General features: G+C 42.0%; 1 protein-coding gene across 1 annotated transcript in view; it reads left to right on the top strand.

Moving 5' to 3' along the window:
• Positions 1-12,763, top strand: part of pvrl2l (PVR cell adhesion molecule related 2 like) — a gene marked incomplete at both ends in the record, with an annotated part of 234,184 nt that extends 221,421 nt beyond the window's left edge. Inside the window, one exon of the mRNA XM_083899885.1 lies at positions 12,126-12,763. Within this exon, the coding sequence (XP_083756011.1) occupies positions 12,126-12,763 (638 nt within the window). The remainder of the gene's footprint in view (positions 1-12,125) is intronic.
• Between the last annotated feature and the right edge of the window lie 1,938 nt (positions 12,764-14,701).

Raw genomic sequence — 14,701 nt, 5'->3', positions numbered from 1 at the left:
TGTGTGTGTGTGTGTGTGTGTGTGTGTGTGTGTGTGTGTGTGTGTGTGTGTGCGTGTGCGTTCGTGCGTGCGTGCGTGCGTGCGTGCGTGTGCGAGCTGGGACCGTAGGTGGAAAATGGAGCTAAAGATGCAAAACCTTTAGATTCTTAGGTATCTGGAACTGAAATATATAGTATTTTTTTTTAAACTTGCACTAATATTATAATATATATATATAGCTCTTAAAATAAGGGCCTTAATAAAACCCTCAAAGTAAAGTTTACCGTAGATGATTAAGACAATTACAACAAAATCAAAAGGGTCCGATCCGGCCCATAGGTTTAGGGTTAATCCTAATCTAATCCAAATGCCAAATACTATATTTTTCATCATAAAAACTCTTGAAACTTAGCATGGAGGTCAGGTCTGACGAAAATGCGATATTGGCATAGTTTCTGAAATTGGTGCGTTGCTCAAGGGCTCTATAGCGCCCCCCTAAGGTGAATGAAAACAGAGGCAAAATTGAGTTTTCACGGAATTTCCCAAAACTTGGTGGGAAGATGTAATAGACGAAGACGAACAAAAAAGTCGACCGTAACCATGGCCTCAACTCAACAGGAAGTCGGCCATTTTTAATTTTGGTGTTTTTCTCATCAACTAAAAAGAATAAATATGTTAGAGATTCTGTTTCCCTGTGTTGCTCAAATATATTTACAGTATTTTAATATGTTAATATGCTCTTTGTTATGAGAACAAAATCCTTGTGTGGTATAAAGAGCCAAAACAGTCTTTATCGTTTTTTCCCGTCTTTATTATTCTCTCTCTATGACCGAACGTCACGGACTCATCGGCAGCAGAAACACAAACAATGAGCAGCTCACGCGTCACTGTCGATAAATCATCTTTGCAGGAGTAAAAAAAGAAAAAGAGGAGCCGGTAAATGCAACATTACACAGGCCGACCGCTGTAAAACAACAGAGCAGAAGGAAAATAACCCTTGGCTTTTATTCCAAAAGAGTACGAGGCTTAGTCATAGGTCGGTTATTGTGCTGACGCTGAGGTGAATGTCAAAAATAAGAACTCTAAATCCTAAATGTGAAGTGTTTTAAATGTATCTTAATCTCAATGATCCGTATTAATAATGTAATGATAACATTATAAACTCTAAAGACTCAATAGGCTGTTTCCTTTTACCTTATATGAGGTGTAAATATATACAGAGTGAGATCTAGAGAGAAAAACACTTGTTTTCCTGAAAATAGCATAATGCACTTTTGTCGTTCATGAATAAATGCTAATCAGATTGAGGCAGACGCCGCGTGAGTTGTGTCGTGTCCTCGTCGCCGTGTAACTACCTTTCCTGCGCTCGGCCGTCGAGCGGAAAATTGTAACCCATTATCGTCCTTATTGGTGCGTGTCCCTCGCTTCCGAACCCGGTGTTTCTTTCATTACGTTTTGTTTCCACCTGTCTACTCCAGATAACGGCGCATCTTAAAACAGACGCGGTGCTTTAAAAAAAAAAGAAAAAAGTGGAACACGGTGGATTATTCCTGCGTCAGTGAAGAGGCTGCTGTCATTTCCTCTTCCTGCTCTGCATTTTTCCCCTCTGCTTGGCCTCTGGCTGTCATTAACCCACAGTGATAACACTGAGACTGGGCCTCACCTCCTCCACCTGTGAGCATAATCTGCTGAGATTATGAGTCCATGTGTCCCAGACGCACACACACACCACACACACATTACACTCTATACGACTTTTTTTTTATACGAGAATTTTACAGAAGAGAATTAGGGCCAACTGTAAGAAAAAAAAAAGCATGAATCTGACTTTAATCTCAGAATTCTATATTTTATCTCAGAATTTTGACTTTTTCTTTAATATCTGAATTCTGACTTTTTCTTTAATCTCACGACTTTTTCTTTAATCTCACAATTCAGACTTTTTAAATTTAATCTCAGAATTCTCACTTTAATATGGAAATTTTCTTTAATCTCAGAATTCTGACTTCAATCTCAGGACTTTTTCTTTAATCTTAGAATTCTTACTTTTTCTCAGAGTTCTGACTTTAATCTCAGCACATTTCTTTAATCTCAGGACTTTTTCCTAAATCTCAGAATTCAGCCTGTTTTCTTTAATCTCACAATTCTGACTTTAATAACATGACTTTTTCTTTAATATCAGGATTCTGACTTTAATCTCAGGATTTTTTCTTTAATCTCGGAATACTGACTTTAATCTCAGGACTTTTTCTTTAATCTCAGATTTCTGACTTTAATCTCAGGATTTTTTTAAAATCACAGAATGCTGACTAATCTCAGAATTCATGCTGTTTTATTATAAATAATGAAATGAAATTTGTTAATTTCTTTACAAATGGGAACCATTTCTTAATAAATTATAGATATTATGTGTCACTGTTTTGGAATTGTATAAAAACAGAAAACTGCAGTACAGTACAGTACAGTACAGTTCTTCTTCTCCACCTTGTTTGCCAGATGGGTGAAGAAAAGAAAGTATTTACTGTGATTCTGAGAGCAAGCTGTTCTCCATCTGCGCTTCATTCTTCACGATCACGACATTTATAATCCTCTGAGGTCAGCCTAGTGGCTGAGCATGAATACTTATTACCTGGAAAGCTGATGCTACGGCGGCGAGACTGTAGACATAATCTGTGTGTATGGAGAGTGAAGCCAGTGCAGAAGTGTTCGTCATCAGGGGGAAACTACTACTTCTTCTTCTTCTCACTTAGTTTATAATGTCAGTACATCTACCTCAGGAGTTTGTTATCAATGAGTAGTTTCAGGTTCTGTAAGAGATCAGAGGAGTGAGATTATGAATGACCTTAAAAGTGAAAAGCAGGATTTTTGGAATTATGAGTAACCAACGCAGCGACAGCAGAGCAGAGGTGATAGTGATGAAACGAGTGGAGTTCTACTGTAGGGAGGACGAGTTTGAAGATTGTGACTTGGGTAATCTAATCTAATCTAATCTATCCAGAATAGCGAGGGTGCCTGGAGTTAGGGATGGGAACGAGGCGGTTGATGTTGTGCAGATAGAATTTTATCATTGAATCAAATCACGCTTGAAATGATTGAGTACAGTCAATGACTTTATGCACTTTGCTCTCTGTGTTATGAATAAATTATATTATATTATATACATTTTTACCAACTTTTGGTTTTCTTCAGTTAGACGAATATCACAATGTTTCCTTTGCACAGAGGTGGAAAGTAACGAAATACATTTACTCAAGTTACTGTATTTGATACTTTTTTTGCGTATTTTTTAATACGCGTGAACATAGAGGGCGTGGCCAAAAGTGACGTAATATCCTGTCGCACCGGGCGTGAGCTCCAAAATAGATTTCGATTTCTGACCCGTCATATTTCTACTACCCTCTCACCCAAAGTAACTAAGTAACTTACTTAAAGTACTTTTCAAATGAACTACTTTTTACTTCTACTTGAGTAATATTTCATCAAAGTATTGGTACTTTTACTTGAGTACAATATTTGAGTACTTTTTCCACCTCTGCCTTTGCAATGTATTGATTATCCCAGAATCGTGATATTATTGGTACCATGGTCCATGTATTGGCGTATCGTAAGCCCTAATCAGACTAAATCAAACTGATAATTTGGAGTCGTTGATTCGCGTTAGTCAAACATGAATGATTAAGACTGTGTGAAGGTTTCAGGTTGTGAAGTTTGTATAAAAACAACACTGATCAGAATATTAAAGTGGAGACTGGAGTTCACAGAACACTGTGTGTTTGACTTCTCGGTGAGTTCTCGCTTAGTTTGACGCCAAACTCTACGACAGTGCAATAAGAAAAACTTGATATTGCTATATTGTGTTTTTTTATCCCGGGCTTTAGAGTAACCCGACAAAGTCAAACTGGCAACATTGTGGCGTCGGTGTGTTTTTTACAATAACCTGCTGTATATTCATGTTCCGTCCTTGACCAAAAGCTGCTTTTGATGAGAATTCCGACCGTGGAGGTTTTTTTTTTTTTTTTTTACAGTTGCTTATTACAGTGTACGTATACATGTGAGAGTGACGGTGACAGAGATTGACAAAAGATTATTTAGATTCCGCTCATCTCATTTCCCTCATATCCCACCTTGCCTCTCTCTCCTCTCACATCTCAAATCATCTCATTTGGATTATCCTCGCTGCTGCGAATGTAACCGAGTAGAAACGGATCGTTTTCATCGCTCTTTCTCTCCTCCTATCACTCTGTTCTTTATCTCCTCCATGTACATGACACTAATACACAGACTCTCTATGACACACGTATCACCGTGCTTCTTAATGCAGGCAGCCTTCTGCACTTGATGGGAAATCAGCACGACAACCGTGGCCTATTTTCTATCCAATCATACTTTTGCCTTTTTGTCTGCTTTTTGCTTTTTTCTGATTATTTTTCTTTCTCTTGGGAAAAGAATATGTTCTCTGACCCGTGTTCACTCGTTATTTGGCAAACATTTGACCTCGACGTGGATCGCGCATGTGGCACATCATTTTGTTTGTCAGTGCTAATCCCATTAGTGTTTCAGATTTGAGTTAAGTGATGTCAAAGCACCCGAGGAAAGCTTGTTTTCAAAAAACACATTTAAACATCACATGGTGTTGTGAAAAACTCCATATGTTGGCATGTTAAACTCAGTGAAAGTGTGTTTCCAGGAGTTATTACAGGATTAGTTTAGCATAAATACTGGATACACCCCTGACCCTAACCGTTTCAAGGGTTTTATGCACATTAACCACCTAAAAAATGACCGTGGATATTATAATAATAATAATAATAATAATAATAATACTCTGAATGATTCCTCACATGACGTCGTGCCAGGAGCCGTTTTAGGGCCTTGTCTTTCAGAGGCAGCCATTTTGCATCAAGCCTGAATGGACAAATTAGGGTTAGAGTTTGGGGTAACCCTAATCCTAATCTAATGGACGACCCATGTTATTTACATTATTACGCCAGAGCACAGCACGTTAGCTATTTGCTACATTTTTGGATCAAGCCTGAATGGGCAAATTAGGGTTAGGGTTTGGGGTAACTCTAACCCTAATCGAATGGACGACTCATGTTATTTACATTGCGACACCAGAGCACAACACGTTAGCTATTTACGACATTTTTGGATCAAGCCTGAATGGACAAATAAGGTTTTGGGGTAACTTACCCTAATCGAATGGACGACCCATGTTATTTACATTACGACACCAGAGCAAAACACGTTAGCTATTTACTACATTTTTGGATGATATAATCCTGGGTATTGTTAGTTCAGGAAAGCTCTATCCATTTTATTCAACGTTATTATACTCTACGAACTGTAAAGCTGCAGCTCCTGGGTGAACCGCTCTTTGATCGTAGATTTAGAATCCCTTCTAGGTTGAGACTTGCAGTTGGAATTCCTGACTCCTTCAGACCAGGTTTGGTTAGTTTTTTTTATTCAGTCTTGGTTGAAAAATCATGCAGGAAAAAAACGTGGCACAAACTGCAGTTTGACTGGAAGCGTCAGAAAACAGCTCGCCAGAGGCAGTCGTTTAGCATTTCTTTCCTGCGAGAGCAGCACTAGGCCACGTGAGATTATTTTTAATCCTGTCCTGCAACTCTTGGCAGAGTGTTTCCTGTAAGGTTGAACTGCTCCCTCGGGATAGTGTCTGAGTGAAGAAATGGGGTCTCCTGAAATAACGTTAATTATTTAGAACAAAAGATGTCATTTCACTGCAACACCTTTCACTGAATTACACACAGACACAGACATTTGATTACATTTGAAACTTTAACTTAGCCATTTTGTTGTTAGCGTTACATATTAATGTCATGGTAATTATAGACACATCTCACTTAAGATTTACCGAAGCAGAATTACTTTAATAAGACGCGGTTTATTGAACTGGGAGTGCCAATCTCAAAGTAATGAGTAAATGTTGGTGAAAGATGAGTAGAAATGTAGTGGTGGAGAGAAGGTAAAAGGGTTTTAATAACATATATTTGTCTGATGACTTGACAAACTGTTTTAATAACAGCAGCCAATTACAGCTATAGGCTATAGGCGTTCTGTTGGAATGATCCACTTAGTCAAAGACGGGGCTCTCTGTGTGTGTGAGTGGCCAAGTTTGAATTTCACTTCTTTCGCTTTTGTGCAGAAGTGTTAAATGATGATTAGCCTGTTTTTTTTTTGGTTTCCCTCCGGCACTGCTTTAGCCATATAGAGCTAATGATAGTCGCACTTTTTCTTCATTCCTAGCTCAGTTGGTCGCTCCGTGCTTGCACTCTCTGAACCCTTTAAACATTAAAGTTGCAGTTTTTGCCTTGAGGTGAAGCTGTCTGTAGCTGTTAAACAGGAAGGAAAGGGGAGAGGGAGAGATACTAACTCCTGACTAAGTTTCTAAGTTTAATTCTGGGATTGGACGGGAATTCAACCAACGGGAATGTGTTTGATTGGCATTCACTCCCTGTGTCACAAGACAAAGCTGTGATCAGCATCTGTGGGAATCAAAAGACCCGAGTGAACGCACTCACTTCTTCTTCATCTTCTTTAGTTTCGACAGTGATGCAGATAACAGTCATTTTCCAGTGCAAAGCAATGATGTGCGTTAATGTTCTGACTGTTGTCGAGTAAATAGCCATGAATGTTTGTTGACTCATTCGGGGCATTACTCATTACTCTACTCTACTTCTAGTTGTTTTGGCTTTTCCATTAGGGATAACACTTGGTGAGGCTCCAAGCCGATGCTAAAATTTGACATTAAGGAGTGTTGCAGCTACCGTACATGGCTGCTGTTGACAAAAAGAAACACCACCGTTGGACGTCACAATGGTGTGCAGAAGTTCCGGTGTTTGGTGGCTGATGAGGAGATCCAGGGAGAGGTTGAAGTAATGGAAAACAACATGTCTGATACCCTAACTGATTAGGATCGAGAAGAGCAGGGGTGGTACTAGAACTCACTCATCTTCTACTGCTTTATCCTCCACATGTGCTGGACCAATCTCAGCTGACATAGGGCGAAAAGGCAGGGTACGATTAATTTAGAGTGTTCCGATTGCCTAATCCTCAAATCTGCATGCTTTTGGACTGTGGGAGAAAGCCGGAGAACCCCGAAGAAAACCCAAGCACACACGAGAAGATGCAACAAATGCTGATTTCAAAAATGAACAAAATATAAAGAGTAAAAACACAAAACCGAAAGAACATGGAGCAGAGGACGCTTACCACGCGAGCGAGGAAGGAACAAAACAGGACAAGGTACACACAAGGAAAAACTTCAAAAATGAAACCGGACACAAGTAACTGAAAACCGGACCAAGAACTAAAACAACAGAAAGTCCAAATAGAAAAATGCCTGCAACATCCAGGGGTCCTGACAAGGAAAAGTGTCACTAGTCTCCAGTTAATGCACGGGTGACAAAGGGGTGAAAAAAAACAAAATTATCGCTCTATCAATGATGTTAATCAGCCTTTACAGGGTATCCGCGTGGTCTTAAAAAGGCCTCGAGCACCACTAGCTAGTGTGCTGTGCGCGTGGCGCGTTGTTACAGCTTAGCATAGAAGCGGAGAAAACATAATGAGAGCCCACAGCTAACCTGAATTGCTTGCATGAGATGGGTAAGTGCAAGTTCAACAATTTGTGGCTCCAATTTTCCTTCATGCCTTTTATACTTTTTTGCCAGTATGTTTTTGAAATGGGTCTTAAATTGTATTCATTATGGTCTTAAAAAAGTCTTAAAAAGTCTTAAAGTTGACTTGTTGAAACCTGCAGAGACCCTGCTTTATTAGCTGGTTGACTTCCTGAGTGTACCTGCTGATTTTAGTGTGAAAGAATGGTTGAGTGGAAAAAAGTACTTCCATCAACCATCGATGATGAATAACAGTATTCACGGGTTGTGCTACAAGGCTTTCGCTTTGTCACGAGTGTGATTACAGATCGCTCTGACTCTGATACCCCGGTCAACACAGTTTGACCTTGAAACGTTGGCGGTGACAGCATGAGATACAAAGCGTTGCACAAATCATGGACCACCTCCGTACTTCCTTTCAGCAGTTAGACAAGACTAATCGCTCAACGAAAGTCCCAAACTCAAGAGAAAAAAAAGAGAAGACGCACTTGACTGTTCCTGCTTCAAAGATAAGTCTTCCTCTATCGCGTCGAGACGTTGAAAATTGGAGATAAAACCTGAAATCTGCTCGTGGATGTGACCCAAAATTTATTGAAGAATGAACATGCCACCTTTAATGGACCTGTGTCGGAACAGTGCTGTTTATAGCCTGTATGGAATAATGAGGATTAAAGTAGTTGATTAACAGGAAGGATGACAGCTACCAAAGACGCTCCACAAAGGCTATTATTCAGCTGTCTCTCGCTCAGACAGTGCATAAATAATGCTAATACTGAAAATATAAATTGCACAGTAAATAACATTCTGGCCTGCACCCGGTGTTTCACACCACGTCCGGAAGTTTATACAGAGAGAGAGAGGAAACTAGGACAGAGTTGGGGAGTTGGATTCGTCGTCTTTTATGCCTTCTGTCGCCTTCACTGGGATATGACACGTCCCCTAATTTAGACATCATATCATGTCCCGGGAGCCCTCGCCTCAGTCATCCAAACCCGCCTCGGCGTCACCTCCTCGCGTTTCTCCCTGAGCAAAAGTGTTTGAAAGCAATCTGAGAGCTCTCCTCATGACTCACTTATCATCCACTCTTCTCTGGTTTACCAAAAACCTCCATCTTTCCTCACTTTACCTCCTCTACATGTCATTTTCTTTGTTCTGTTATACTTGATGTGGTCCCGATTTGGAACCAGATACTATCCTTTCTGGACCCAGATAATTGACGTGAACATTTCAACATTTCATGAAATGTAAATATGGCAAAAATGATGTCCTTTACAGGAAATATGAACCTTTTAGTCTTATGAAACAGAAATACCAAGTTATTTTCAAAGTCCTATCCAGGTGATAGCTTGGCAATGAGGATCATTAAAGGCTACCATCATTCAGATACCTTAACATGGAAATGTCAAACCTTCTTTGGTATGCTGGGCATGTCAACGGCGTCAACATTGGCGCATGGCGAGTTTACGTGACTCCCGATTAATAAATTGAGTCTCTAAAGTAAAGCGGCACTGGAGTCCAGGCACCGTTTACCAGTTAGCGCCGTTAGCTCCTTTAGCGCTGTTAGCTCGCCTATGGGTTAGGGGTAACGGGTTAGGGTTAACCCGGGTTAGGGTTAGGGTTAACGTACCTGTGTGCTGCGTATGTGTGCCTCATTTAGCGTTACTTACTCATTTTAACAATTCAGTCGTTGTGGTAATGCCGTTAACGTGCCCAGCACTACTTCTTTGATATGAAAAACAGCTGTATGCTAACCACATACAGACAAATATTTGAATATGTCTCGCACCATAACAATCGTTAGACATCTTGACACACTGGACGTTTTTTTTTTTTATCTGAGAAAATGAATTCATTTCCCCCCTGTCAGAAACCCCCTCAAAATGAACAACTTATATAAATCAAAGCCACTCTTCTTGAAGACGTGACGTCCCCCGCTGCTTTTGTTAGCATAATTCATTCTCGTCAGCCGTCGTACAGGTCATTATTTGTCCGACTTGATTCCTCTGAAAGACGACGGGGGGAAGAAAAAAAAATGTCATTGCCTCTCTGGCTGTGCCCCGGCTTGTAACCCCCACACTGTGCTCATTTCAGCCAAGCTCAGATTGTTTGATTGGCGCTCACTGCTGTGTTTGCCAGGAGTGCTGGCAGCACCTCGCCATTATTTGCATAAAACAGGACAGGGCTCAGATGTCCCTGCTGCTCCATGTTCCACTGGCCTTGCAGCACCCCAACGAAATCTGCATGTATTTATTTCACAGGCAAAGGGAAATATTAGCTGGCCTTGTGTGATTCTGAACCATAGGCTCAAACTCTTCTCCTCGGTTGGTTTGACACTTCTTTTCTCCCTCTCTCTCCACACTTCTTAGCCCATCATGAATTACTCATACATATCCTACACAGTCTGAGCTTGGCCTCCTCTTCTCTGCTCTGCTCTCTCTCTCTCTCTCATGCTCCTGCAGAGAATCCTCTTAGAAAATGTCTTGGCATGCATCTTGCTCCGCAGTGTGAACCTTTTACCTTTTGTACGCTGCCAATCAGTGAGATCTGGACCCAGCGCTCGTTGACAGCAGGTGCTCACTCGGGCCTCCGGTTTGACTCGCTGACTGATAAGAGAGAGGTCGGAGGATAAGGAGGAAGGATAGGATGGAAGAATGTGACAGAAATGTACCCCTCGTCCTTAACCCAACACTCCGTTTGGCACGTTCATGTGCAGGCATAGAATGTTCCAATCATGGACTTTATATAATAAAGGATGCCGTCTTCTAGTTTGAAAACTAAAGCCCAGAAAGTAGGACAGAAGTAGCAGTTAACATCCAGCTGTTTGCAAAAAAGAAGTCTTTTGAAAATCACTCTCAATCATTAGTTGCAAGTCTTCTTCATGAAATGGTCATGATGTCAATTTCAGGACTTCGAATTACTACATTCACACAAATGTCACTAGCATAAAGCTAACGCTCGCTAGCAAGTTGTGAAGCTACTTTAGCCATACAAACAGACTGTGTGTGTGTGTGTGTTCAGCGTTGAATGAAGATGGATAAGGAAACCCACAGAAGGACTGAACTGTGGCTGTACTTCTTGACAGAGACAGACACTTCTGCTATGTGAGTGGACTCTGTAGCAGGTTAAGCTTACAATCTTTATGCTAACGTGTTAGCAAACAACAAACAGATGGATTATTTAGCGGCAGAAAGAAAGCAGGACATGACAATAACTGGACACAGTAGTTAGTAGTAGTGGCTAAAGTTAGCTTTTGTTACGCTAACGTCAATTCATTATGTGTGTGTTTCTTAGCATGTTTAGCTATGTTTACATTCAGTGACGTGTGGTCATCTCTTTATATAGCCAATCTGCAAGCTCACAATGTGTTGAAATGTGTTGAACTTATAGGTCTGCTGCAATTTTCACAACTTATGTGCAACACTGCCCAACAACAATCTCCAATACTGACCTAAATACATTTGTTAAAAGACTATACTTCTTTTCTGCTACAAGATGGCGTATCATGCTCTTGAATGGGTGTAAGACTTAAGGGTGTTGCATTTTGGGTCCATGTTTTTGTGTTATGAGCTAGCTTAGCAATTCATCCAAACATTTCCCAGCCTCCCTGGAACTGGAGTTTCCATGATCCTCCGAGACAAGAGAACCCAAGGTGTCACAATTGAGTTGGCAGCAAAAAATAAACTCAGTATAGTGCACGCCTCAGTCTATGACATGAGCTCTGCTCAACTAACTCCAGTTACTGTAGCTGACAGTGTTAGCACTTACGTTAACAAGGCAGCATGTTTCACACTCCCAAATGTCCCAGTGGTTAATGGGTGGCAGAAACAAAAAAATAAAGAATTGGGATATGGGATTGGAAGCACATCCGTGTGTTGGTTTCCACTGACCCTCTTCAAATAACCCTGCTTCTGCCTTTCTATCCTGTGTGTATGTTCTTTTGGCGTTTGTTGTGTATATGTGGCTCTGCTTGGCCGATTCCTCCAACCCATGCTGACGCTCTATACCCATCTCTCATTTTTGTTTCAAATCTCCGACTTGAAACAAGCGTGGAAAGGCAAACTTTGGCTCACACCAACGTGAAGTATAGAAGTAAGGATCGTGATATCGTGGTAGAGGCTTCTTTACCCCCAGCTGGCAGAGAGGGGGGCAGCAGCAGCAGCAGCAGCAGCAGCAGCAGTAGCAGCAGCAGCAGCAGCAGCAGCTGGACACGTGTGAAAATTACAATGTGATGAGCCTCTGGGAGAGAGTGAATGAGTCCCATTCAAGCCTGATCCCAGCAATGACTGATTGCTCTCTTACCGAGGGATTACACTGAGAAGAACATTACCACACACTTAGAAGAAGACACTACTATCACTACAGCACATTCACAGCAGAAGAAGAATTGTGACCTCCTCCAAAAGACCTCCTTTTAAAAAAACTCAGCCATCAACTTCCTTCCTTTTTTTCTTTTCCTCCACCCATTGTTCCATCCCTCCTTCCAAACCCAACCCTCCATCCCCTCTGCAGAAGCCCTGGAGGATCCGCTCAGCGTCGGCACGGTGGCGGGCGCCGTCATCGGCTCCCTCCTGGCGCTGCTGTTGGTTGTCGCGCTCGTCGCCGTGCTCCTCAGCCGCGGCCGCCGGGAGCAGCAGAGGCGCGGCTACCCCAGCAGCGGGGACTCCATAGCGACGGGCAGCGGCGGCGGCAGCAACGGCGGCGACTACGGCAACAAGGCGCGCCTGCTGTTCAGCGGCGCGGGCAACGGCGGCGGCGGCGGCAAGAACGGCACGGGCGCCAACAACAACGGGCCCATGTACACGTACCGGGAAGGCTGCGACGCCACGGGGACGCTGACGGAGACGGCCAACGACTTCCACCACCACCATCTCCACCGCTCGTCCGCCGGCGGCAACCCGTCCTCCGCGCACGACATCCTGCTCAGCGGCGAGATGGCCGAAGCCGAGCGGAGGAAGTTTGATCTGGACGACAGCATGGAAGAAGAGGAGGAGCAGTACGACAGGTTCGGAGGCGGCGACGCGATGCCGCCTGCCTATCACATGGGCGCCGGCGGCGGCGAAGAGGAGATGGACGTGTACCTGGACGACGACGACATGGAGTCTCAGAGAGACGGCTCTGTCATTTCCCGGACTGCCATTTATGTCTGAGTTATTTATCGATGAAAAGAAACGAGAAGAAGAGGGGCTGAAAATGGGGATGTGGTGATGAGGAAGCGAGGATTCAGATCCGGGCCCAGTTCACCACAGAATAAATCAACATGGCCTCCATCAGCTGAACACTTACCTGCTTAACATTCATAAATAAATACATAAATAAATAAAGAGACGCCATCAATTATCTCCTCTCTCTGCTTCAGCTGTGGCGGCGTCATTTTTATCAAAGAGGATTAAAAGAAAAAGTAAAGTTCAGGAGTCAGAGAACGAAGTTGTGACGCCGAGCTAATGAATGGAAATGTAACGCTGTAACTGCATCGTGGAGCTGGATTTTTTTTCTTCTTCTATTTTAGTTTTTTATTTCAGTGTCAGCCAAATATGATATAAAAAGAAAATACAGCAGAGAACAAACAAACAAACAAACAAACAAACAAACAAAGACCACAGCGGCCGTCGACGCCGCGGCCGCTCAGTGCTACGTCCGTGTTCCCGCAGCTTTGCAAGTGTGTGGTTTGTCGCGCTGTGTGATGATGACGATGTTTGTGTTTTTATATATTAACAAAAAAAAAAACGCAACTTAAGCGTCGAACGACGATTCCGACAAAAAAAACTGCCTTCATGTTTGAAAATGAAACAAAAAAAAGTGGTCGTCGGACGCTGTTCGGAAGTCGACTGTTCAACGACAGGACGTTTGGAAACAGTGACTCGGCGTTTTCCCGACGTGACTTTTAACGGCGTGTGCTAACGTGTGGCTGACTGTGGTGTTAATCTATCTGCAGTACTTACATATACGTATATATATATATATCGAGTGCCGTGTCACTATAGCACAGTTGTGCAGTGATTGTTGTAGATGTCATTGTCGTCGTCGTCATTGTTGTGGTTATTATCGTTGCTATTGTTGTGTAAAAAAGTGTTGATGATGCACCGGGAGCCTTGGCCGAGTCAGTAATGACTCATTTAATGGGTTAAAAAAAAGAAGAAGGAAAATGTGTTTTTCTCTTTCATTTCTCCTCCTTTTATTTCCTTTTTTCTGCCTTTCATTTTTTGTTTCCGCACCGTTATTTTTTGTATATTTCCCAAACACTCTGTCTCTCTCACACACACACACACACATTCCTCACCTCCCTTTATTTACATAATGGGCAGCTTAGATGAGTGCTATAATGACTGTGTGCAGGGAGAAGAGGACGACTTGTGTTTTTTCATGTTTTTTTCCGATCTGGGTCGCAAACATATTCATGGCTTTGTTGGGAGTTCTGCTGCATTTCATTTATTCATCTTCCTCCCCCCCCCCCCCCCCATGTCCCGCTGAATGTTCTCCGGCTATGAACGGGGATTAATCTCACGCTCTCCGCGCTCCGATTGGACGGAGACGCAGTCCAAACACTTCAAGAGAGAGAGGATGTGAAAGCAGGTGAAACATTCACATCACACACTCTCTCAGACTCTTTGTACGCGCTGTTTGAGCTACAAAGCTGAAAAAGGTTAAAAATAGCGATATGGAGGTTTCTTCTCTTTTTTTTTTATCTTTAATGAGATCTTTCACCAAACATTGAATATTGAGATAACAGCGCGGTTTTTGTTCAATGATAACGCAAAACTGCATTTGCAAAAGTCTAATTTTAACATTTAATTTGGAGGCCAATTAATAAAATTCCTAGTTAGAATGGATATTTGTATGTATTTATTATTTTTATGTTTCTGGAGCACAGTTGCCTTATAAGTTTCCACGTTTGACCGACTCATCTTTTTTTTCCCGGTTAGTTTTGAATTATATGAACTTTTTATATATAGTAATGGCTGAAAAATGGGACGATGATACAGGAAAAGTCTATATCTATCGCTCAAATTCAAAACACCATCACTAACGCTGGGTGATTTTAACGTGAGAAAATAAATACACCCAATAAAAAGTACTTGTCATCGAAA

This window comes from Microchirus variegatus (assembly GCF_963457635.1).
Source record: "Microchirus variegatus genome assembly, chromosome: 13".
NCBI lineage: Eukaryota > Metazoa > Chordata > Actinopteri > Pleuronectiformes > Soleidae > Microchirus > Microchirus variegatus.
This window is presented reverse-complemented; position numbering and strand designations above follow the sequence as displayed.